Source organism: Trichophyton verrucosum (assembly GCF_000151505.1).
Source record: "Trichophyton verrucosum HKI 0517 chromosome Unknown contig00423_1.f1.exp, whole genome shotgun sequence".
Taxonomy (NCBI): Eukaryota; Fungi; Ascomycota; class Eurotiomycetes; order Onygenales; family Arthrodermataceae; genus Trichophyton; species Trichophyton verrucosum.
In genome coordinates, this window is record NW_003315345.1 from 3,122 (window position 1) to 27,234 (window position 24,113).

The window sequence follows — 24,113 nt, forward strand, 5'->3', positions numbered from 1 at the left end:
AAATTTCCCACCTCAGCGAAGAGAAGAAGAAGCAAGACTGTCTCTGTCGCTGCTCTGCGCTGCTCTGCTTTCTGTTATTTTACCTGTGTTCGTCACAGAAAAAGCAAAGAAAGGAGGCTAAGCCTCTGTATTGCAAATACGGCACCCTTGTAATTTTGCAATACGGCGGCCTTCGCCTGCGCTGCGCTGCGCTCCCCACCCAGTCATCAGTCATCTTCATCAAAGGTCACCAGTCACTGGTCACTCGCTGGGTCGACAAAAGTCCCAGCTCATTATAAAGTCTCCGTTCTCCGTCTCCCTCGCACCGTCTGCCGCTTAGCCTCTCCTCTCTTTCTCCTCAGTCTCTCTCCTGCTGTTCATCCTGTCCCGTCGAAGAGCGAGTGCGCAGCAGGCCCGGACTTTACAGCCAGCTTATCCCCGTAACGCCCTCGCCACGACCACACGAGACCCGTCCGAAAGAGGACTAGCGCCATCTGACAAATCCTCGCCTTCCGTCACTGCCAAGCAAACCTTTTCCATTGACTTCCACCTGCCCTGGGTCGGGCTGCCGTCCATCTGACCGTTGGGGGAGGAGGCATATAATATAATCTACATCTCGCTCTCTCTCCATCACCTGCGCATCTCTCCTTCGCTCCTCCATCCACCGTCCTCCATCCACCGTCGTCCGCATCCATCAGCAGAACATACCATCGAATATAAAACGAGTCGATTCGTCGTCCATTCGAACTAGGCAGCATCACCATAGTCGAGCACCGCAGGCAGCAATCGAATCGACGCATGCAGAACAAGGGCATGCACAACATGAATCGCTTACCCTCTGTCGCCAGCCTGATGTCTCCTCCAGAGGCAAAGCCCCACGACTCCTTCAGCCGAACCCTCTCTCCCTCCGTCCCACAACAATCCTCCTTCGACAGAGATAACAAACTACCTCCAATCTCAGACGATCGCAAAAGAAAGCAGTCCGAGATGATGGATCTGCCATCGCCACCCGTCACACCTTATGTCGAGAGCAAGAAGCAGCGAACAAACGATGATGAGCCGGTTGATAGACAGGGTGGCACGGTCGGCAGCAGCATCAATAACCGGGATCCCGTCCTCTTCCCTCGCTCAGACGAGAGTGCTACCGCCATCCCCAACGATGAGCCACTCTTCGCTTCGGACGAGGCCACTGTTGCAGATATCGACCAGCACATCGCCGCCAGCTCATACAAACTCAAGGTCTCCAAGGAAAACCTGCCCAGTCGTCGAGAGTATCTCTACTTCTGGTCCTGGGTCACCACTCAGTACAATTCAAACCCAGCAGCATATGCCAGGGACGAGCGTGCCCGTTTAGATCGCCAGATGTCCGAGATGAAACAATATCGACCCATTGCACGGCCATCAACCCAGTCAAAACTCAAGACCTTGGCTCCTGCTCCTGCAACAAGACGCCGGCCTAGCAGCAGTTCCTCTCCATCTTCCAACGAGGTATCCAGGCCTGTTCGTCCGCCGCGGGCCAGACGCAGCCCCAAGTCGACCCCCAAGACCAAGGCCCGGGACTCATTCGATCCTCTGCCCAAGCCAACCCGTGTAATCGGCGCCAACCGTGATGAGACAGACTACCGAATGCTGCCCAACTTCTGTCCACCCATTGAGACTCTCCGCGGCAACACCAAGGGTCTTAAGGCCGACTGGAAGGGCCAATTGCTCGATCTCTCAGCAGACCCCGATCGTGACGCTCTTGATCCCGCTGAGATTAGCCTTGCCTCTACTCTACGTCTCTCCTGCGCTAGCTACCTCGCTAGTAAGCGTCGCATCTTTGAAGCAAGAGTCAACGCTTTGAGAGCCGGCAAAGAGTTCCGCAAAACCGACGCTCAGCAAGCCTGTAAGATTGACGTCAACAAGGCCAGCAAGCTCTGGACCGCATACGAGAGAGTTGGGTGGTTGGCCGAAGAGCATTTCCGCCAGTACGTCTAAGGCGTGCAATAGCAACTGCAACAACATGACATAACGAACTTGGACTTGACTTGCTTGCCACTTTCTTCAGATTGACCTCTGACTGATTCAGCCTGTTTATTTTTGCGTCCTATTCAGCATTTTGATCGGTTTTGAGACACGAAATTGAACACATCCAATACCCCATTCATTCATCGCGCGTTTTTGCTACTTACTATTTCACGACCCGGCGACAGCGCCTTTTATTGCCCGTTCTTCTCTCTTCATCCTGCACTTATTCCCCTTTTAATACCAGAATGACTTCCAATCATGACCCAACGGCGTTTGGCTTGCCTGTGTTCTCCTTGCTTTTTATTCGCGATGCGCAGCTCGAAGATGAAGATGAGATGTTGCGTTAAAGTTTTTTTTCCTTTCTTGACCCGGTGTGCGGCTCTGGGGGGATGGCCTTAGCTGGACTAACGTTTCCCCGACCCACCTTGCTCCGACGACCTTTACCAACCTTACATCGACGACGACGACAATTGCTTACTACTCTTCGTACTCTGGAGGTCACGCACAACAGCCTCCGGTGTCGAGATATCAACGTCGGTGAAACTAGCTACCACACACCGGGTCATCGCTTGTCTCATCTTCTTCCCATGGCGTCCCTGCTTTTCCTATCTCCTTGACTGTGATCCTCATGCCTGGCCATTTCATGCCAGGGGGTTTTCTTTTAACATCATGTAGCCATCTTTCCTGTTGCTTTGGCCGTCGGCTCTACTTTCCAGCACAGCACTTACAGCACAGAATACCATGTTATTCCCTTTTTTTATTATTTTTCGCGCTTCTTTTAACACACGCATTGCAATGGCAAACGGGGAACTAGCATCATATCATTCTCATTGGGAGGAAGATACGGGAATCGGATCGGTGGTCTGGTATTGGGTGGTTGCTATTTGCTTTTCTTGCCTTTTCTTTCCCCCTTTGTTTGTCTCTCCCCTGGTTTTTGCGTTTTGTTTTATTAATTATCCATCGAATTATCATCACATAGCAAGCAAGCAAGACAAGACAAGAATTACTACTTTCCCTTTCATTTGACATAACTTTTCATATCTCCTTCTCCTTCCTCTTCAGGTCATTATCTAGGGCATTGCATTGTTAAACTGTTTACTCCGTTATAATAATACAATTCTCCATACAATACACACAATCAATAAACACAAGCGGCGCATTCTAGATTCGATTACTCTATTTACCCTTACTAACAATAACAACAATGAACAATGGGTGATCACCTAAGATTCAATCATCCCATTGACAACCGGGGCATTTTTGCATAAGACGTCTTCCTGTTTAGAGTACATGCGGAGATGCACTTATTGATCTGTGATCTGCAATGCAGAAAAAATACCACTTGAAAACGGCGACTAAACGGCGCAGCATATACCCATAAACCTACGCAGCCAGCCTAATAATAAGCCACAGACTTTTCCCATCCTTCCACAGACTCAATTCTAGCCTCGTCGAATCGCCTCGTTCTGTCTCGCCTTCAACTTCGCCCTGGAGCGCGTCTATTAATAGACATAGCCTCGGGATTACATAAGCAACTTACACACGTAATCCAAGGCTTAGCAGTGACTGGGCATGTGGATGCAAACAGTGCAAACAGGACCAGGTTCGTTCGTCCTTCCCTTGGCGGGTGCGGCGCCCCTTTGGAACAAACCTTTGGAGCGACTGACTGCAGACGGACGATTCAACAAACGCCAGCGACGACGAACATCGAAAAGGAGACGGGACAGGGGGTAAAAGGACGTCTTGACGACTTACTGTTAAACCGCTTACAGCCCGGCTTTTGACGAAAGAACGATATCTCGACTCCTCAACGGGGCCTACAAATTTCTCGACGTGGCGTATAGTCCAAAGCGGCCGTGATGGCGCCGACTCTAGCGCATACGGACTCGCTCGAGGCGCAGGATCCAAATATTCATAAGAATGAGAAGAAGCAGAAGAGCAGACGGCCAGCAAGTGCGTTATTAACCATAGCAACACCTTTTTGCTATTTTATATTAGTGAAATGAGGAGTAGGATGGGCTGACCGGATGCGCGCGGCCTTGCTGCTTTACAGATACGGCTTTTCGTCAACAGCGATTGAAGGCATGGCAGTAAGTGATTTCTCAGATTGCAAGAAATGAACAACTAGAGAGAAGCGGGAATTCAAAGCAGTGGAGCTTACGCACGCCGGGACTATAGGCCGATTTTAACTCCCAAAACCGTTCTGCCGCTCTTCTTCATTATGGGCATCATATTCGCGCCGATAGGAGGATTGTTGATATATGCTAGTTCGCAGGTATGTTTGCCATTTGCGACCGCATATCTGTAAAGAGGGATCACGGCATTGACACAAGCACAGGTCGAAGAGTTAATATTCGATTACTCCAATTGCAAAGACGCGCCTGTTGGCAAGGACAATGCCAAAGATGCCAGGGCCAACGTTCGAGCCTCGTTCAAAACACAGTCGAAGGGTGATACCCCTTATCAGTGGTATAAGAATGATGATGTCGACGTCACACTTGACAATGGCGTGCACATCAATACAACCGTCTGCTCCCTCATTTTCGACATACCGAATGACATCGGTGCGCCAGTATACCTCTACTACCGCCTTACCAACTTCTACCAAAATCACCGCCGATACGTCAAATCTCTAGATCTGGACCAGTTGAAAGGTGTTGCCGTACCAAACGCCACTATTGGAACCAGCACTTGTGACCCTCTAAGGCTTGACCCCAAGGGCAAGGCATACTATCCATGCGGCCTGATTGCGAACTCCGTGTTTAATGATACGATATTGGAACCCAGACGTATTGGTGGTGGTAATGACGGAAACCAGACCTACCCAATGACTAACAAGGGCATCTCCTGGTCGTCCGATAAGGACCTTTACAAGCCCACGAAATATTCATACGACCAAGTCTCGCCGCCCCCGAACTGGATAAAGAGATACCCAGACGGATACACGGAGAAGAACCCACCACCAAACGTTCAGGAATGGGAAGAATTGCAGGTTTGGATGCGTACCGCCGGTCTGCCAACATTCAGCAAATTAGCCAGACGAAATGATGGTGACCGAATGCTTGCCGGATCCTATCAGATTGATATCCAGGACAGTATGTTTGATCTTCTGAGATATGTTTCCATTTGCTGCGCCGTCCTGTTACTAACAAACAGACAGACTTCAAGGTCGATATCTTCGGTGGCACCAAATCTATCGTCCTCACTACACGAAGCGTGATGGGTGGCAAGAACCCATTCCTGGGAATTGCATACGTCGTCGTTGGTGGAATCTGCATTGTCCTCGGAACAATCTTCACCTTTGTCCATTTGGTAAAACCAAGGTACGTCAACACTCCCTCATTCTTATCCCCTATTTATTCCAGTCTGTGGCTAACGAGCTTCAAAGAAAACTTGGTGATCATCGCTATCTCACTTGGAACAGCGAACATGACGGTACAGGTGTAGCAACGGGGGCATCAACCACACCAAAATCGTTCTTCAATTTCCGACGACGAGGTTAAGCTGACATTCCCGTTACCTGCTCCTCCACGCTCCTACCTTATAAGCTGTTATGTATTTATGTAAACTCATTGGCGTCTCAGTTATGTCTCTTACCTTTGTTTTTGTTATTTCTTTGCTTGCTTTTCAGCCTGCCATCTTAGAAGCAGCAACCATGCTACTGTTTTATCACTACCCTGATACCTCAAGCTTAAAGAAAAACTGCCTTGGATTCAATTCACTTTATACCACTTCTTCTTTTTGCCCCCGTTTTTCCGTGTCAATTGTTTTCTTTCCTTTGCTTTTTGTTCACCAGGGTGGATATGAGAGGGAATGAACTTAGCTGGGCTGTTGTGTTGCCCTTATGTGTGTGAGATTATTTTGGCGTTTATTAACTATCTCTAGGCTTTTCTTGACTGATCCACGTATGATTAAAGCAAGTACACGGTAGTCTCGTAAACTTCACGGTAATGCAATGGTCTTTCCTTTCAGGTATATATATAGTCATAATACTTGTAAAGCTTTCGAAATTGTCCATTCATGTATGTATGGTTATGATGGATCTACCGCTACGGTTCTCGATATCCCTTCCCATCAAAGCGGTAGTATTGGAATATCGCAGTTTGCTGTATCGGCATTGAAGTATCGATGGCCTAAAATGAAAGCTCTTTTTGCCCATTCCCGTCCCTATGTTTTTACAGCGTTCAAGTAGAAAATTAAAGAACAAAATACATATCGCAAAGGAAAAGAAAACAAATCATAGATAAAATTTGGGGGCATAAACATGGACCGGGCACCATCGGGAGAGCAAGTTGGTGGAAATCAAAGCCTTTAGCGCTTTCTCTTCCTTGGCTTGTCTCCATCATCATGCCCTCCTCGAGCAGCCTCCTTGTCTTTCCTAATAGCTTCCTTTTCCAATTCATCCCAGTCAGCACCCTCATCACTCTCGTCCTCACTGGCAGCTTCGCTCTCATCACTAGCGTCGTCATCGTCATAGCCACTCTCCTCCTCCGAGCTTTCATCTGCAGCAATTTCGGAGTCAGATACCTCAAATGCAGATTCCTCTTCTTCATCCTCTCCCTCAGAGTCGGAGTCACCGCCCAGGAACGACCAACCGCCATCCTGGAAGAAGCCATATGGATCGCTGGTAACAGTCTTCATGATGGCACCCCAGCTGAGGTTGAGAGGACCTTCGCTGAAAGGAATATCAACAGAGTCGAGCCAATCCTTAACTCCTTCAAGATTCTCCATTGGAATGGTGTTGATGTGCATTGGTGGACGATGGAAGTCTTTGAAAACAAAGACAAGATCAAAGTTTTTAAGGCCGAACTATACACATGTTAGCGTCCAAATTTTCAGCTTTTGTTTAGGGATTATTCTTACCTGTACTCTCTCCAAGTGCGCAACTTCGATTTCGCTCAATGTCAGGGCAAGGAAAGGAGGCTCAGTTAGCTGAGCAATCGCGTCAGTAGTTGGTTGGATCAAAACGTTGGAACGGTAAGTGTGAGGAACACCGGTGAAACCGATTTCTCTGAATGGGATATCAACATCGACGCCTTCGTCCTTTCCGGCGTCAGAGATCTTCTCTGCAAAGGCCTTGAACTCTTTATCCAAAGCAGCTCTGCGTCTTCTCTCCTCTTGTTCAGCTTCAAATTCTTCTTCATCTCCATATCGGTGTTTTCGTCGTCTGTTGCCAGTTTCGTCGAATTGCATGTCTGTAGCCTCACGGTAGAATTGAACATCCCTAGTAGTGCGCTTCCCAATCATGATCGGTGTCTTGAGATGGACATGAATAATAACGGTCAATTCGTGCTGACAGGGTTGGAAAAACAAATGTTTGACGTTGTTAAATAGAACGTCAACATTGTCGCTTCTGAGAGGGGACAGGTAACGTAGGCCGTTTTGGTGAATTTCAACTTCTCCAGGCACACGTTTACCATCCAACTGTGGACGGAGGTAGACATCTGGTAGCTTAATTGGTCGGCGATCTAATAAAACTGTCAGTATAACAACTATCAAATGATAGAAAGAAGATGAGCGGACATACTTCTGATTTCAATGAGCTTGTCCTGCTCCACAACATCCTCCATCTGTTTCTTCACCTGCTCTCGCCTTAGAGCATTTTTCCTAAGCTCAGTTATATCCTTTGCAATCTGAGCAAAACGATCATGGTCTTTGGACCTAAGGGTAAGGTTTCGCACAAAATGTGCAGATGCATCCTCGAATGGCTGATCATCTTTCCTTCCAACACCCTGACCAGGGGACAAGAAGTTGATACGGAGATAGGCATATTCTCCTTCGTCACTCTTGCTTGCGTTCTTGATAGTGTTAATATGGAATGGAACTGGGCGTCCCAGGATAGGAACAATAACTGAAGCAGCTTTATGGTCAACATAAATGATCAAGTCCTTAACGCGAGAAGGCAGCTGGCTATCTCGTTTATACGATTCGAAGCGTTGGAAGGTCTTCTGTGCAACTCCGTTTTGGTTTCCTTTGGTACCGGCGAAGCGCTCCAGGCCCTCCTTATTCTTCTTCGCATGTAGCTCCTTTTGGTGCTCACGTCGACGTACATCAGCACCATCACTGACTTGTGTTGGACGTTCAGCTCGAAGTTTCGTCTGAATAATGTTTTTGCTGACAATAGTGCTGTTTCTGTTGCTCTCTCCCTGACTCTTTTTTGGCTTTTGAGTTTCCTCCTCATCACCAAAGAAGAATGAGACGGAGTCCATGTCGATTCCTGCATCCTTGGTAAAAACTAGTGGCCCACTCTCACCGACGCGGATCGTATCAGTGACCACCATCGAATAGACAGCGTTTTTCTTGTCTTGGGGGTCTGGGTCGGTGACATCAGTGAATCCAATGGACACACAAAGCGTCATTCCACTTCTGAGAGTCTTGGTATTCTTTCCATTGAGCACCATGTTGGCATCACGGAGCTCAATGCCAATTCCAGCACCAATGTGGCGCACAAAGTGCTTCTCGAGCTCTGGTTTCTTTGCTTTGATCATCCCCAAGGCTTTGTTGTACAGATCTTTAACAACGGTTCCATCCCGAATATCTTTCACAACTGCATCATAAATAGCAAGAAGGAATCCATAGTTAGCCTCTTGTGATTTGCTGGGATCCACCAAGAATGTTCGTGCAATAGCTGCAGCGTAAGTTTTGTAACGAATCCCAAATCCTGCAATGATGATACCAGGGGAGAGGTTTTTATCATCGGGAGTTGCGGAAAATCTGAGATCGTAGTTTCCACCACTCTGAACAACAGGTCCATAAGCCCAATCAATTTGCTGAGCATCGAAACCGGTTGGCAATTTCGCCAATTTATTAAAAAACTTAGCATCATCGATTTTAGCCTCAATTTTGCCAGAAAGAGTTTTATGGCTCATTTTCTTTTCTTCATCAAGGAGCTCTGACATCTCATCCACGAAATATTCAGACATGAGACCAGAACAAGCCCTGGCAGCATTTCGCATCGATGTCTATTAGATAAATTAGTCATTTGTATAACAGCCTATCAAGGGTACTTTTCACTGACCAATTCCTCTGGGCCCTTTACGGAGAAAGCGTGAGCTGATAAGGCGGGACTGATGTCCACTTCCTCAATATCCTTAGAAATATCTCCAAACATCCGCTTCCATTCTTCAGCAAATGGACCAGACGAAGTATCCTTCGGTAGAGTTCCGACTTTTTTCTATATTCGCAAGTTAGACCTGAAGGACAAGCTAACGTTCGTATGGGCAGAAGGAGCATACCCCGGCATTTTTGATTATATCCAGACACTTCTCAAAAATTTTTGTCTTTTGTTCTGCATCGCGGGAGGTTATCAAAAGTTCGACTGGAATTTTGCCGCCTTGAAGTGGTTCGAGGTGTTTGGCTGTTGGAAGTAGAATCAACGGATTAGCATAGCCCCACTTGACGAAGGAGAAAATTAAGCGTTTGCATACCCTTCTTTGCTGTAGTCACCACATACATTGCCTCCATGGTGAACAGGAAGAGCGTAGCCGGAAACTCATAACCGAGGAGCCAGAACTATAGATAAGGCCTATTAGTATAACCCTAGTATTGCAACAGAGCCTTCTTCTAGACTCCCGAAGCCGTTATGGATACGCACATGCATTGCATTGTTCTTCTGGAACGAGTTGGAGTCCTCGGTCTTGCCCATGAGGATGACTATCGACGAGGCGCCGCCAAAGACCTGGTTTGCCGATCTCTTATCTGCCTTCCATGCTGAATAGAAGCTTGAAAGACGGGTTGAGAAGGCCGTGGCATCAATTTTGATAGCGTCACCCATGATTATTCGTTGTGCCTCCGAGGAGGACTGGTGAAGTGAGGACGGGTTGAGCTTTCAGGAGCTTGCTTTAGAGCTTAGTAGCCAAAGTAGCCGCGAACGAGGTATCAAAAAGAAGCGGAACTGTCCCTTTTTCTTATCCCTCTCCAAGCAAAAGAGGGTCACTAGCTCATCCGTGAGCCTGTAGGGGATGATGTCGAAGAGCTGCGTGAGCAAGCCGCGCGGTGGATGCTCGATATTCTTGCCTCTCTCTCTGTCTGTCTTCGACCTTTTCAACTTTCTTTTCGCTCTTTTCACTTTAGAGAAACCGACGTGAGGCGCGTCTGTAATCTAACCGCTTTTGGTTAGCATAAAAGTGAGCCTGTTTGCACTGTTTGCACGCGAAGGTCATCCATCAAAAAAAAAAAAAGGCGAGAGCAAGAAGAAGCCGAAGAAGATACGAAGCAGCAGCAGAAGGAGAGGCAGATGACGATGGTGAGAGGGCTGATTTTATTCATTTGACCGGTATATTTTAGCGTATTCTTTTTTTGGATAGACCATCATGCTTTTCGTCTTAAGACTGTTCTCTCTTTGAGCCACCCTCCCTGCCGATGGATATCCTCTCCCTCCTAAGTACACGACGACCATGTCCGTACCCATCGGTAGCCCGGCACAACTGAAAGCAAGCCATTCCAAAGTAGGGAACGATGATTCTGATGGTGATGGTACGGGGCGCCGGAAGCCCCGAACAAATGCGGCTACTGGTGCTTCGGCCGCTGGAATGCGCGCCATAAGTGCTCAAGCTGTAGCGTTTTACTTTAGAACTCCGGTGAAGGCATTCTTTCGCACCAGGGTTGAGTAGGTAGCTCCCCAGTGTGTACATATGTCTAGGTTAATGCTAATAATATATTTATGTGTAGCTATATGGTATGACGTTAGCTTTTACAGATCATGTATGTCCACCGCTAAAGAAGTGTCGCGAATAGGCTCTAGCCAAAGCAATCGGACCACAAACTACAACAGGAGGATGGTCATGGAAGACAACTACCCCGGGACTTCTTGCAAATGCTGTCCAGACGCATGGTTGGGTCTTTATACCGTACCAGGTCCTTCCGCCGCTGATAGCAAACGTTGGGTTAGTTAACCCCCGATGAAACGAAGTAACGTTCTAATGCAAGATACAGGGTCGGGGCCATACTGTATACTTCCTATCTACAGATACTTGGAGCTATGCACGAACCAACACTGATGGGCGGTAAGCGGGTTTATCCACCTCCATCGCCGCCTGTCACCTTCTTTGCGGGCTTCGCTGCAGGTGCCATTCAATCCGTTGTCGCAGCACCCCTGGACGCCATACAAGCCCGGTCAAGGACCAGCGATATGATAAACGGCCAGTACCGTAGCGCGTGGCATTATGGCTGGGACAAACTCAAAACTCTCGGTGCTCGTGGGGTATTTTCTGGCTGGACACTGTCCTTCCTGAAAGACAGCCTTGGATCGGCAGTGTTTTTCAGCTTGTTCGAAACTGTCAAGGCACAAGGATATTACCACTTTATTACCCGATACTATGGCTCTCTCCAGGCGCCCTCCATCCAAAAACTCTCCTCACCTACTCAGCCCGGTGGAATTCCTGTGATCAAGCCGCATTATGCTCTGGAGCCCGCATTTCTCATGCTGGCTGGAATAACGGCTACCATCTTCCAGCAAGCCGTTCTACATCCGCTAAGCCTGGTGCAAAATATCTATTACCGGAATCTAGACCACCTTGATAAACGGGTCCGTCATTCTCGCTCGGGTAGAGAGATGATGGAGCATCGTGCCAACGCATATATGGAGACGTTCAAGAAATGTCAACGCCAGGTGCGGCGAATAGGTGGTTGGTGAACATGGCTGTATGGGGGGTTCTTCATGAATACCCTTCGCCAACTTCCAAGCACCAGTGCAGGCCTGATCATCTTCGAACTTGTTCGGCGCAAGTATGGCGTGCCCACTGATGCTGTGCACATTCAACTTGACGGATACGATATTATTCTTACTTAAATAACATAACTTTCATGATAATCTTGGGTGGTTTCCTCCTCTCTTTTATTTTCGAGCGCTTTTTTACTATATACCACACTCCATATAGATCTCTCTCTCTTTTTTTTCACCACTGAGCTTCAGCAACAGATATCTTCTGGAATATGAAGGATTGAGACATGCTCGGGGCAAGCCCTGGTTAATTCAGAGCCTTCGATCTGCTTTTTGATGAGATCGAATGGGTGATCTTACTATGTAAATTATTTTGCAATTTCATGGACATAGGTCAAGCAAATAGATAGTTAATATGATATACATGAAGACTCCTTTCTCTTTTGCTATAGAGTAGACCATTTCTGAATTAGTTCTCTCCTATTCTAAAACCATATCGAGATGAGATGTGTTAATTGCCCTATACCCGCCAAGACACGGGCCGTAACTCTAGAAACCCAAATATCGTACAAATGATATCACCACTTGAAGGACGGTTATTTGCAGCCTTGTTCGATGTTTTTGTCCTTCTCGCCTCCCTTCCACCAAGTCCAGATAGCCTTGCACCAAAACCACGTCTCAATAGTTTCGAGAAGAGAGAGTACAATGAGCAAGACGATTTTCATATTCTTCCCAATACCAAGGGATTCCAGGCTCACGGGTGGAGTTCGATACGGATCATTGTTTGGATCGGAATCGAGTCCTGATGATGATGATGATGATGATGATGATGATATATTGCTGGTAGTTTTTGAATTAAACCGTCCTGGGTATGTAGAGAATTTTGATGTTGCCGTTGGTCGACAATGCCGGAGAAGATGTATTTGGAGGAGGGGGTTCTGTGGTTGGACCCGAGTGCGCGAAAGTAGAGTGCCTCTGAATGGCAGGCGTGTGAGCTGTTGCATTGAAGACATTTTTGTTGCTATGAAGAACTTTTTTTGTGCTGGGAGGTAGCATATCTATTAGGTTTGATCGTCCGTTTATATACATGCTTGATCTCGAGGCTCACTGACTCAGCCCTAGTCTCAATCTGTGCATATCTGCCGCTCGTATTCTTTGCTCTAATTCGGCAAGCTACTCATAAATAGTGCTAATCATCCTTGATACCGGTCAATATTTAACAGCTTATCCTCGCCGTAGGCCGACGTTGCCCAAAATGAGAGGAATCTGCTTGCTCGTCACCTATTTGACCTCTGCATATACGTCCAGGGCATCATGCAACTTCGCAAATACACCATCATGCCAGCTTCTCAATTCCTCCCACTCACTCGACGGCAATGTCGTGCGCATCATTCGCAACCATGCACCAACGATCAAGTCCGCATAGGTAGCTCTTGTTCCCATTATAAAGGGTCCGCTGGTATCCTTCAGGAAGAGCTTGGCGAGCTCGCCGAGCGTTTTCCGGAGCCCCTCTTTTACCTTCTCCCGCGCCTCGCCGACAAGCGCAAAGTCATCCCAAGACGAAACGCCTGCACGGCGGACAAACTCAGCTTTACTGATCTCAGCAGTGGCTGGGTCGAATGGGAACTCTTGGGTCGAGAGCTGCACATGTGTGCTGAATGCCGCGTCGACATTGACGTTGAACTTGGCGTATTCAATGAATCCGCTCTGCGGCACCTCTGAGAGGGGCACTGCAATCTCAGAATCGGGGGTAAAGGTGTAGTCGAGCTTCTGATCCGGGAAGAGGTCGCCTGCGCCGGAATCTGGGTAGGTTTTCTGCAGGTAGACTGCGATATCGTAGGAGTCGCCAACAGCCGAGTTGGTGGCGGGGTCCTGGATAATGGGCAATGTGTAGAAGTCTGACCCATCAGCAAACTTGCGGACAGCGGGCACTTTGAGCCCACTACGCACTTTGGCTACGTCAGGAAGAGGCACCCATTTGGTCGTGTAAGGGACAGCTTTGAAATTGAGGGCCAGACGAGCTTTCCATGGGTTTGGAGAGCAGCAGTTCTTCTCCACTGGCGGGCGCATTGCAATGTCATAGAAGACAATGGGTTGGGAATTAGAAGACATGGCGGGTAGTAGGTCAATAGAAGTCTCGTCTCTTGCAGGTTGCTCGGTGTACATGCAGCTATCGGGCCGTTGATCAGGAGAATTCCAGGATTGTTAATTGACCTGAATTGAAGGACTCGACCTGTTTATGTAGGTCGCCCAAATAAACTATGGGGGGCAAACTCTGATGGTTCCATCAGGTTGACTCACTATGACTGCTGGTGAGCAACTCCTCAGCCCATCATGCAGCCTCTTTACGTGGTTGTCTCTTTGCTTTTATGATGATGCAGAGTTATAGATGCGGCGTTCCATGGCTGGAGAGTTGCGCGTCTTCCTTCAATGCAACGACCAACCTCTCCTCTTCTCCCAGCGCCAGGTGTGGGATGGACCTCGGCATTTCTCTGGAGACACTGCATGGCGGGCAACTCTCGCATAATTAATCGACTACTTAGCTGACGCCAGATCCTTGATTTAATTGTTAATAGTAATAAGCTATCCCGCTATATCCTGGCCGTCTGCTCCATCTTCTGTACGTCATGACAAAGCAGGTAAACTAGACGAGAATGCCCCCATTGAGGGGTCCAATAAGCAGAATATCATTCGAGGATGCAAAAGTCGTGCATGTTAGACATAACGTCAGTGTGGGTACATACCTGATCGACTAAACGGTTAATCGACGGAGAGGCCCGCATACATGGAGATGTACGTATTTCCTGCAGCAAACATTGCGGAGTTTTTCTGTTTCAAGCCATCGATAGTTAACTATCCTCTTGGTGCATTCAAGGGAAGCCCGACAGTGGCAACGGGCTGCTAATCCACCGATTTTTAGCCCGTGGCCTGTATGCACCAGGGGAGGATGCCTGTTGGATTCAGCCATTTTTTTCGTACTGGATTGTGCTTACGGGACAAGTCCGGAGACGGTTTGTTTGCAGCCACCTGCTCATCCCAGGACAACGGAACCATAGGCTCACTCAGTTGCGAGCGTTGGCGCTATGAGCTTTTTTTTAGGCTCTATTTTGTCACTGTGCAGAACGTGAACGCTATTCTGGTTGTCGGCGGTCGACAGCAATGATCTTCAGCCGCGAGGCCTCTGAGCCGTCATTTCGTCCTTCGGGGCCATGGCGTGTAAGTAGGGTGACTTCCTACCTGATCGGTCAGGCAGGCAAGGTCTGGTGGTCTAAGTCTTCATCTTCACTCCTTTTCCCACGCTGTTCCTCTCGCCTCTCGCCTCTCCCTGTATTCACATCCTCGTTCGTCTTCTCTTCCACTCTTCTTCTCCTTATCTTGTCCATGTCGTCCATGTCGTCCATGTCGTCCATGTCGTCCATGTCGTCCATCTCGTCTCTGTCGTCCACGTCGATGTTGATGTCAAAGAGTATCACGTGCCACTCACGGTCCCTTCCCGCCATGTGGAGTCAGCGGGATGACTAAGCAGCACATGACCTCGTCATCCTCCCATCCCCAGAAGCGGAAAACGAAAGCAACAGCAAAAAAAGGACGAACAACCAGCAGACGCAGCGCCAGCATCACCGCAAAGTCACTCCCAGCGCCTCCAAGCGAACCAAGCAGTCGAGTCAATCCGCCAGTTGGCCGGCATCCAGCGTCTCTTCGTAGCCAACCACAGCGTCTCAGCCCCAGCCTGACAAGCCCAGGGTGGAACACCTGGGCCAAAAGCGATCACGCTCGCCTCGCCCTTCTCTGCTTTCCTTTTCCCTTCAGTCATCGGATGCACCTCCAACCCCCGTTGCCATCAACCACCAACGGGTTCCCATCTCCATGCCCACATCGAACTGCAGAGCCGCCCCCCCTGACCTGATCTGACCTCCGCTCTATCGTCTCCGCCGTGTTACATAACGCCCTTTACTCCGTAATTCTGTCTTTTACCTTTTAGCCGGAGTCGTAGGGCTGCCTCGGGCAAGCCCTGGTCTTAAACCGCCACGATTCCTCCATCACTCAAACCCTCGACCTCCTCCGCCTCCATACCTCTGCAGTCGATACAGACATCCCGGCCATCGTCTGAACAGTCCTCATCTCTCTTCGACGCCGATCGTGATAAACTAGGCAGCCGGCGGACCCCGTCTCCCACCCCGTCAGAGTCCAACTTTTCCGTCTGGTCGGATTCCGGTGACATCGCAGACCAGCTCGCCGACGAGGAGGATCCCTTGCGTCTCCGGCTCCGAGGGTCCCTCGATCTTCAAGTATTTGGGAAGTCAGGTCGACCGAATTCGTCATCCGCAGCTCAGCCAAAACGGGTTCGTTACGAGGAAGACGAAGCTGGGGAGGAGCATACGCCGTTCGTCGACAACGGAGACCTAAAGGAGGCCATCCGAATCCCTGAGCCGGGCCCCAGAACCATTTCTAGAGCTGAGAGGCTGCTGGCTTCCATCATGTCGCCCCGGGATGGCAGGGCCAAAACCCACGGCCTCGTTGGGAAGCCGTTATTGTACGTCATTACCCCCCATTTTTTTACTACTGTTACTGCTACTACTATGTTAGAGAACAATGCTGACATGAATAAAGGTATTTTACTAGCATTTTCGTGTCGTTAGGCGTCTTTTTATTTGGATATGATCAAGGCGTTATGTCCGGCATTATTACGTATGTCTATCGTCATGCCCTCTCCCACTCAAATATCATCAAAATCGACTGACAAGCGTAGGGGTCAATATTTTAAAGATTATTTCAACCAGCCGACTCGTGCAGAGATCGGCACCATGGTAGCCATTCTCGAAGTAGGAGCGTTTATATCTTCACTCCTCGTGGGGAAAATCGGTGACATAATCGGTCGTCGACGAACTATTCTCTATGGATCCATGGTCTTCTTTGTCGGTGGTGCCTTCCAGACATTTGCTACGGGAATTCCTATGATGCTTGTAGGCCGTATCGTAGCTGGTCTAGGTGTTGGTGCTCTCTCCACGATCGTTCCTGTTTATCAATCTGAAATCTCTCCACCTCACAATCGGGGTCAACTCGCATGTATTGAGTTTACGGGGAATATTTGTGGGTACGCCGCCAGTGTCTGGGTTGACTACTTCTGCAGCTACATCCAGAGCGACTTTTCTTGGCGCCTACCACTATTCCTTCAGTGTGTTATGGGTGCACTCCTCGGCTTTGGAAGCTTGATCATCTGTGAATCTCCTCGGTATGTCTTGATGTCTTTCGTTTTTTTTTCTTCTTTTTAGCCGCACAGTCTGTTAGTCTAACTATCTGTGGGATAGGTGGCTTTTGGACCATGACCATGATGAAGAGGGTATGGTCGTCATTGCCAACCTGTACGGTAAGGGCGACCTTCACAACGACAAGGCTAGACAGGAATACCGTGAGATCAAGACCAATGTTCTCGTCACACGACAGGAAGGCGAACGGACATACAAAGACATGTTCAAGCGTTACTACAGGCGTGTCTTTATTGCGATGTCTGCCCAGGCCTTTGCCCAGCTCAATGGTATCAACGTCATCTCATACTATGCTCCTCTTGTGTTCGAATCCGCCGGCTGGGTTGGCCGTGACGCCATCTTGATGACCGGAATCAATGGCATTACCTATCTTCTCTCCACAATCCCGCCATGGTATCTCGTTGATAGATGGGGTCGCCGACCAATTCTCTTATCGGGTGCTATATTGATGATCATATCCCTCTCTGCCATGGCCTACTTCATCCATATCAATATATCCTACACCCCAGCCCTAACTGTTATATCTGTCATGATATACAATGCTGCCTTTGGGTTCTCGTGGGGTCCCATCCCATGGTTGTACCCTCCAGAGATCCTTCCTCTCAGCATCCGTGCAAAGGGTGCAAGTTTGAGTACCGCAACGAACTGGGCATTCAACTGGCTTGTTGGAGAGCTTACTCCTGTGCTACAGGAGGCGATCCACTGGAGACTCTACCTCATGCATGCCTTTTTCTGTGCCTGCAGTTTTGTTGTCGGTAAGTTTATCCATCCCCACCTGCTGTTCGAAGCTTATAACTAACTCGTCTTAGTATTCTTCCTTTACCCTGAAACTAGTGGTGTTCGCCTCGAGGACATGGAACTTATCTTCGACGATGCTCAGTCCGCCGCCCCTACTCCCGCCAGCCAAGCTGAGCGCGGTTCTCTCATGGGAGGCGTTGGGTCGCCATCATCATTCGACATTCGGCGAGGCAATGAACCCGGTGGACCATCTATTCCTAACCTGCATCTCAACCCACCTACTCCCAGACCTGGTTCCATGGCTGGTGAGGTCGATAAGGCTGCCGAGGGTGAACAACAGCTGACCCCGTCGAAAGAAGGCGGTATTGGGACATGGATTTCCAGTCTTATCAACCGCGGTAAAGACAAGGGGAACAGAGGTGATCACAGTCAATATCGTCAGATCGGACAGCATGAAGACGAGTAACTATAAATCTCCTTGTTTTCCACCTCCTCTTTATCTTTTTAGGCGTTTGCATCGAAGCTCAATAGAATACATACCTCTGGACCAAATTGCTTTCGTTTGTCAAGGCTGAGTCACTCGCCTCCACCCTTAATCCAATCGTCATAATCATCATCACGCTATCTAACCATCTCATCTATCTTTATCTTCCCTTTATCTCCTTGTTTTTCCCCTTTGCAAACTCTTCTTATACCAGCCTTTCGGCATCCACCGTGAATCTGGGTTTCACGTGGGATGAGGCCTGCAATGTATGCTACTTTTTTTTTCCTTTCCTTTTCTTCTGTGTCCATATCAACCATCATCACCCTTTCTCTTGGATCTCAGAAATGGGGCACACCTTCACTGGCATCGTTTTTCTTCGGTTGATCATGATCTTTATACATATATAAGCGCACACGCACAAACACAACATAACCACACAATTGTCCTTATGAAGAGCTTATCGGGGGTGGTATAATACGGCGACTCGAATAGACGTGGGCAACTATGAATCACTTTCTACTTTTGCTGCATACCCATTGTGGATATACTTACTTATATATGTTCCCTACAGCTCTGGAGGCAAAGGGTAAGCTTCCAGCTATGTCGCAGGTTCAGGAGTCGGGTTGGTTTCAAGCTTCAAAGGACGGGCGGAGGTAAGATGTACATCACTATAGACTGGTTGCTAGCATATGCCTTGTGCAATACTCTGTAATAATATCATGGAAGATGCCTCGCTCTCACCTCTATCCGCCGAGTATCTCAGCATCCAAGCACCTAAGAGTATCCATCCTTTTAGCTACTGTCTATCATCATCATCATCCTCGTCGTCGTCGTCGTCCTCCTCGTCGTCCTCGTCTTCTACTTTGATATCACCTATCACGTGACTGTTCAACTGGCCACCGTCGACTCTTTTGCTTCTTCTTCTCCCTGCAGCTTTTGTGGCCTCGCTGCAGCTTTTCTGTCCTTCTATCAGCCATTGTTTCACTTCTTCTTCTTCTTCTTCTTCTTCGTCGTCTTCTCTCCTTGCTGCCTTCTTCGCACGCTTTCATTTCCAGCGACTGAGTTAAACGCTGTACGTGGCCTCATCCAGCCTCCGCCCTTAGAGTTCCGCCCATCAGCCCCTTTTTTCTATTTCTAGCTCTGCCTTAGCCGCAACTCTGTGTCTGGGATCCCAGGCCACTTTTCTTCAGCCATCAACCAGAAACCCAGAGACGCCTTTCGCTTCTTCTTCTTCTTCTTCTTCTACGACTACCTCTTCTGCTTCTTCATTTCTTCTTCGCTCCCATTGCAAGCTTGCTGGAAGGGTTTGTTTCCGTTCTTTCGTTAAGAGGGATGTTTTAATCGAGTCGCGGTGGTTCATCTTCCTTTTCAGCCACTACCTGTTTTATCCCGTTTAAATAACTTGGCCACGGTCTTTTTTTCCCCGTTTCCCTTCTATCTAATCCCAATTTAATACCTTTTTCACGACCGACCGACCGACCGACAGGACCGGCTCTTCGTTGGCTCCCTAAGCATGGCGGCCGACGATAGAGCGTTTGCTTCTGGCACCTCGCCGAACACAGAAGTTCGGAGGAGAAACGTGCCTGGTGCGGAGAAGAGCAGCGCCAATGTCCCAATTCCCAGCATTGAAGTCGACGGGAAGAAACTGAAGGAGAAGGTATGGAAATCTCTTGAAACTGGGTAGGAGCCTTGAAGTGACTTGCTTGTACGGCATGCTGACCTTCTACCTGTTCTCTCTCACAGTCCCCCTCCTTCTGTGAGATTCTCGATGACCTAGAAGTGTTCATTGCCCCATTGATCTTCACTGCTCTGGCTTGCTTCACTCGTTTGTGGCGCATTGGTCTCTCAGATATCGTTACGTGGGATGAAGCTCAGTAAGAAACCGAGATTGATCCCTTTTTCTATACCGGTTTTGGGTGGATGGGTACTGATTGATATCTGCTGCGTCACTCTAGTTTCGGGAAATTTGGCTCATACTACATCAAACGAGAATTCTACTTCGATGTCCACCCTCCGCTGGGTAAAATGCTTATTGGATTGTCGGGTTTCCTGGCTGGTTATAACGGATCTTTCGAATTTAAGTCTGGCGAGAAATACCCTCCGGAAGTCAACTACACCTTCATGCGTATCTTCAATGCTTTCTTCGGTATCGTATGCATTCCACTTGCATACTATACTGCGCGAGAGCTGAATTTCCGCCGTCCAGCTGTCTGGCTTATCACCCTGATGGTGCTTTGCGAGAATTCCTACGCCACGATTTCCAGATTTATTCTTTTGGATTCTATGCTTCTCTGCTTCACCTTCACCACTACCCTTTGCTGGGCAAGATTCCACCGACTTCGACATGAAAGCTTCTCCCCCGAGTGGTATCTCTGGCTCATCCTCACTGGCCTGAGCATTGGGTGTGTCTGCAGTGTAAAATGGGTCGGACTCTTCTGCACTGCACTAGTTGGTCTTTACACTGCTGAGGATCTCTGGAACAAGTTTGGAGATCTAAAGATGCCAAAGGTACTCACTCACCCCCTTCACCTTGATGTTATATGCTGTAGTTTCTAACTATGATGCATAGACGGTTCTTGCTCATCACTTGGGAGCCCGTGTTTTCGGTCTGATCATCGTACCATTCTTGGTCTATATGTTCTCCTTCTACATTCATTTCCTTGTGCTTGAGAACTCCGGTACTGGTGACGCTCAGATGAGCTCTTTGTTCCAAGCTAACTTGAGAGGTACCAACGTTGGCAAGGACAGCCCTCTTGAGGTCGCCATTGGATCCAAAATCACACTGAAGAATATGGGATACGGAGGTGGTCTACTACACTCTCACGTTCAGACTTATCCCGAAGGATCGGGCCAGCAACAGATCACTTGCTACCACCATAAGGACTCTAACAACGACTGGTTCATCTATCCAAACCGTACTCAGCCGGATTATAACCCAGAAGGTCCAATTAGCTTTATTGGTGATGGTGACGTGATCCGCCTTATCCACGCTCAGACCGGCCGCAACCTGCACTCTCACACCGTGGCAGCTCCAGTCACCAAGGCTCAATATGAAGTGTCTGCCTATGGAAACACCACCGTTGGTGATGCCAAGGACCACTGGACCATCGAGGTCGTCAAAGACGTTGCGTCAAGAGACAGATCGAAAATCAGAACTCTTACCACTGCCCTCCGCCTACGCCATACTGTCTTGGGCTGTTATCTTAGAGCTGGCGGTGTCAGCTTGCCTCAGTGGGGATTCAAGCAGATTGAGACTACCTGCACCAAGGAGAACCGACCATGGGACGTGTATACTCACTGGAACATCGAGTCACACGTGAATGAGAGGCGTATGTACTCCCTGTCTCTCACTTTACGACATGAACTCTTTATGCTAACATATCTGATATACAGTTCCTCCAAGTCAACCAGGCACTTACAAGTCGCCCTTCCTCAAGGATTTTATCCATCTGAACGTTGCCATGATGACTTCCAATAACGCTCTTGTCCCAGATCCCGATAAGCAAGATGACCTAGCATCGAAGTTCTGGCAATGGCCAATCCTTAATGTTGGACTCCGAATGTGCTCCTGGGACGACAATATCGTCAAGTACTTCCTCCTTGGAAACCCATTCGTCTACTGGGGCAGTACCCTTAGTTTGGGTGTTTTCAGTCTGCTCGTCCTCTGGTATCTGCTTCGCTGGCAACGCGGCTATGACGAACTCAGCATGGCCGACATCGACCACATCCACTATTCCGGCATTTACCCCATTGTGGGCTGGTTCCTCCACTATCTCCCCTTCATGATCATGGCCCGTGTCACCTACGTCCATCACTACTACCCGGCCTTGTACTTTGCTATCTTGACCATGGCTTTCTGTATTGACTGGTTCACTCAGAAGCTTAACCGGAAGGTCGAGTGGGCCATTTATTCAGTCCTCTATGTCGTTATTATCGGCCTATTTGTCATCTTCAAGGACATCGTTTTCGGTATGGAAGGCTCAAACCAGCAGTGGAAGAGTCTCAATTGGTTGAGCAGTTGGAAGATTGCCAACCGATAGACGACAGAAAGGACATTTCAATTCACAACTATCACAACTAGTGCTGGCGAAGAAGTTGTCAGCAGATGAAATGAAAAATCTTCCAGATGGAACTTTGCTGTCTTGTTATGATTGTAACGGATCAGGGGACTGGGAAGTTGCTCTAGAGAGGCTATGGATGGCTACACGCCCGATAAAATATAGCAGTAAAAGACTGGAACTTTTTTGTATTTTAATAAACGCTTCTCTTTTTTCGTTATATAAAAAAATTGGTTCTAATGAAATAAATACTAATCATAAAATCGACGAATAATTCCTCCCAACCTCAAATTCTACCCATGCGCCTATTTGACCTTCTCGTGAGCCGTATCTAGTTCTTGATGCTGCTCCGGCTCAGCAGAGGAACTGGCTTTGTCAGGACTGATATCTGGAAATCATGGTCATATTCCCAGGACCCAGCAGGAAACCATTTGCAGCTCAAAACTTCATACCCTCTTCTCTTCCAATACGCCTCCGTCAGATCAGTCCTGGTTCTGACCCAGAAGGTCAAGGGCGAAGTATCCCTAGGCATACCCGTTTCTCGCTCTCGCTGTTGTGCGGCGGCATCTATCCGTTCTAAGAGGTCGTCCTCTAGCATCTGTACACAGCGAATAGCCAACCCTTTACCCTTCAGCGAGTCATCAAACGGCATGACAGATACACATGCTGGCTCCCAATGTTTTATGGCGAGCAAGTCGTCAGGTTCCGGGTCGTATCCTAAGGCGCGGAAACTATTAGCCGGGGGTTTCTTTCTTTGCTTTTGCCTGTGGCACGGCCAGTTGGGATCGCAACTTTTGGGATAACTATAAATTCACGACCAAGGGTACAGTTTATAAGTGTGATAGCACGGAGTATGGGGATATAACATACCGATGCCTCTCTCGATGTCGCCATCTAGTTCTCCCTCGATGGGCTGAATGCCGAGGTTCGGCTTGAAGAATTTTATCACCGCCGTTGCAATGGGTTCGTTGAGATCTATCTCACGCTCCTCTTGATCGGCTGGAGCAGTGATGCCGTTGGTTCCATTGTCGATGTTATAGCCATTTGTGCCGTTGGTGTGGCCATTGGGTTGCTGCTGCTGCCGGCTCTCTTTCGGCTTGTATCTGAACAGGATGGCTATCCGGCCATGCTTGCCAATCCACGGAATGATCTGCTCTGGGGAGTTAAACCGGCCCTTTTTACCGTCTGAGTTGACAGCAACGCCGTCATCACGCCTGAATGCGAAATTTATCAGTCTCAGCACTCGGGGCAAGCAAGGATGGCGGAGCAGCTCGTCTACATCCAGCATCAATGAGCCGAACTCCTCGCAGGAGCCTTTGGACGGCGCAGGAGTCACTGCCATAGCTCTTCGGGGGCTGTTTACTGGTTAATTGATGAAGGTATAAATAGGTGTGCCCAGTTGTTAACAGTTAAATAGGAGGGAATGGGTTAATGGCGGATTGAAGCTGGGGAACAGCATGGATATGCCGCCACTGTCAGGGAGTATACCGCTTCGACGTGGGGTGTATGCAGGCCTTTAAAGACAGTCTCGATTCCCAGACTGTGACTCATGGCAAAAGGAAGCGTTATCGAGGTATCCACTGAGTTGGATACGAGGACTTTAGGGTCGGGAATTTGGCTAGTTCGTCTCTTTAAGTGTTTGCATTGCTCCCAATATGGATGTAACTAAACTCCCGAGCCCCCAGTGCCCCAACTCCAGGAATATGCATGTTTGCGTTCTCCGGGCCTCGGGGGAGCGAAGGGCGTGCGATGTACAGGCGTTTGAAGGCTGATGCAACTGTGATAACAAGGGGCAAAGTTGGCAGAGATGCAGATGGAACTGAGCTGGTCGGTTGCAAATACCAAATGGGGCCAATAAAGATATCAGATACAGGCGGTGCAAACGCTCGGTAACCTTGTCCTTGAGAAAACATTGCCCC

General features: G+C 48.6%; 11 protein-coding genes across 11 annotated transcripts; 5 read left to right on the top strand and 6 right to left on the bottom strand.

The window, feature by feature from the left end:
* Nucleotides 1–777: 777 nt before the first annotated feature.
* On the top strand, nt 778–1,956 carry TRV_05475 (uncharacterized protein; the record flags this gene model as incomplete). The annotated part of the gene is made up of 1 exon (XM_003020370.1): nt 778–1,956. One exon carries the CDS (start codon nt 778–780, stop codon nt 1,954–1,956), a length of 1,179 nt encoding a protein of 392 aa, XP_003020416.1.
* Nucleotides 1,957–3,845: 1,889 nt separating this feature from the next.
* TRV_05476 (uncharacterized protein) lies at nt 3,846–5,433 on the top strand (the record flags this gene model as incomplete). The annotated part of the gene is made up of 5 exons (XM_003020371.1): nt 3,846–3,939; nt 4,040–4,076; nt 4,165–4,261; nt 4,325–5,081; nt 5,147–5,433. 5 exons carry the CDS (start codon nt 3,846–3,848, stop codon nt 5,431–5,433), a joined length of 1,272 nt encoding a protein of 423 aa, XP_003020417.1.
* Nucleotides 5,434–6,297: 864 nt separating this feature from the next.
* TRV_05477 (uncharacterized protein) lies at nt 6,298–9,760 on the bottom strand (the record flags this gene model as incomplete). The annotated part of the gene is made up of 7 exons (XM_003020372.1): nt 6,298–6,795; nt 6,850–7,454; nt 7,514–8,948; nt 9,005–9,160; nt 9,222–9,343; nt 9,414–9,498; nt 9,581–9,760. The coding sequence occupies 7 exons, from the start codon at nt 9,758–9,760 to the stop codon at nt 6,298–6,300; spliced, it is 3,081 nt and encodes a 1,026-aa protein (XP_003020418.1).
* Nucleotides 9,761–10,382: 622 nt separating this feature from the next.
* On the top strand, nt 10,383–11,776 carry TRV_05478 (uncharacterized protein; the record flags this gene model as incomplete). The annotated part of the gene is made up of 5 exons (XM_003020373.1): nt 10,383–10,594; nt 10,657–10,663; nt 10,723–10,871; nt 10,921–11,612; nt 11,682–11,776. The coding sequence occupies 5 exons, from the start codon at nt 10,383–10,385 to the stop codon at nt 11,774–11,776; spliced, it is 1,155 nt and encodes a 384-aa protein (XP_003020419.1).
* A 467-nt stretch (nt 11,777–12,243) lies between these two features.
* TRV_05479 (uncharacterized protein) lies at nt 12,244–12,660 on the bottom strand (the record flags this gene model as incomplete). The annotated part of the gene is made up of 1 exon (XM_003020374.1): nt 12,244–12,660. The coding sequence occupies one exon, from the start codon at nt 12,658–12,660 to the stop codon at nt 12,244–12,246; it is 417 nt and encodes a 138-aa protein (XP_003020420.1).
* Nucleotides 12,661–12,928: 268 nt separating this feature from the next.
* Nucleotides 12,929–13,813, bottom strand: TRV_05480 (uncharacterized protein; the record flags this gene model as incomplete). Its single annotated transcript, XM_003020375.1, has 1 exon — nt 12,929–13,813. The coding sequence occupies one exon, from the start codon at nt 13,811–13,813 to the stop codon at nt 12,929–12,931; it is 885 nt and encodes a 294-aa protein (XP_003020421.1).
* Nucleotides 13,814–14,892: 1,079 nt separating this feature from the next.
* On the bottom strand, nt 14,893–15,147 carry TRV_05481 (uncharacterized protein; the record flags this gene model as incomplete). Its single annotated transcript, XM_003020376.1, has 1 exon — nt 14,893–15,147. One exon carries the CDS (start codon nt 15,145–15,147, stop codon nt 14,893–14,895), a length of 255 nt encoding a protein of 84 aa, XP_003020422.1.
* Nucleotides 15,148–16,350: 1,203 nt separating this feature from the next.
* Nucleotides 16,351–18,118, top strand: TRV_05482 (MFS sugar transporter, putative; the record flags this gene model as incomplete). Its single annotated transcript, XM_003020377.1, has 3 exons — nt 16,351–16,880; nt 16,957–17,669; nt 17,724–18,118. The coding sequence occupies 3 exons, from the start codon at nt 16,351–16,353 to the stop codon at nt 18,116–18,118; spliced, it is 1,638 nt and encodes a 545-aa protein (XP_003020423.1).
* Nucleotides 18,119–18,932: 814 nt separating this feature from the next.
* Nucleotides 18,933–19,496, bottom strand: TRV_05483 (uncharacterized protein; the record flags this gene model as incomplete). Its single annotated transcript, XM_003020378.1, has 2 exons — nt 18,933–19,169; nt 19,335–19,496. 2 exons carry the CDS (start codon nt 19,494–19,496, stop codon nt 18,933–18,935), a joined length of 399 nt encoding a protein of 132 aa, XP_003020424.1.
* A 153-nt stretch (nt 19,497–19,649) lies between these two features.
* TRV_05484 (uncharacterized protein) lies at nt 19,650–22,176 on the top strand (the record flags this gene model as incomplete). Its single annotated transcript, XM_003020379.1, has 5 exons — nt 19,650–19,793; nt 19,880–20,010; nt 20,092–20,644; nt 20,706–21,465; nt 21,530–22,176. 5 exons carry the CDS (start codon nt 19,650–19,652, stop codon nt 22,174–22,176), a joined length of 2,235 nt encoding a protein of 744 aa, XP_003020425.1.
* Nucleotides 22,177–22,525: 349 nt separating this feature from the next.
* On the bottom strand, nt 22,526–23,482 carry TRV_05485 (uncharacterized protein; the record flags this gene model as incomplete). Its single annotated transcript, XM_003020380.1, has 2 exons — nt 22,526–22,911; nt 23,065–23,482. 2 exons carry the CDS (start codon nt 23,480–23,482, stop codon nt 22,526–22,528), a joined length of 804 nt encoding a protein of 267 aa, XP_003020426.1.
* Nucleotides 23,483–24,113: the final 631 nt, after the last annotated feature.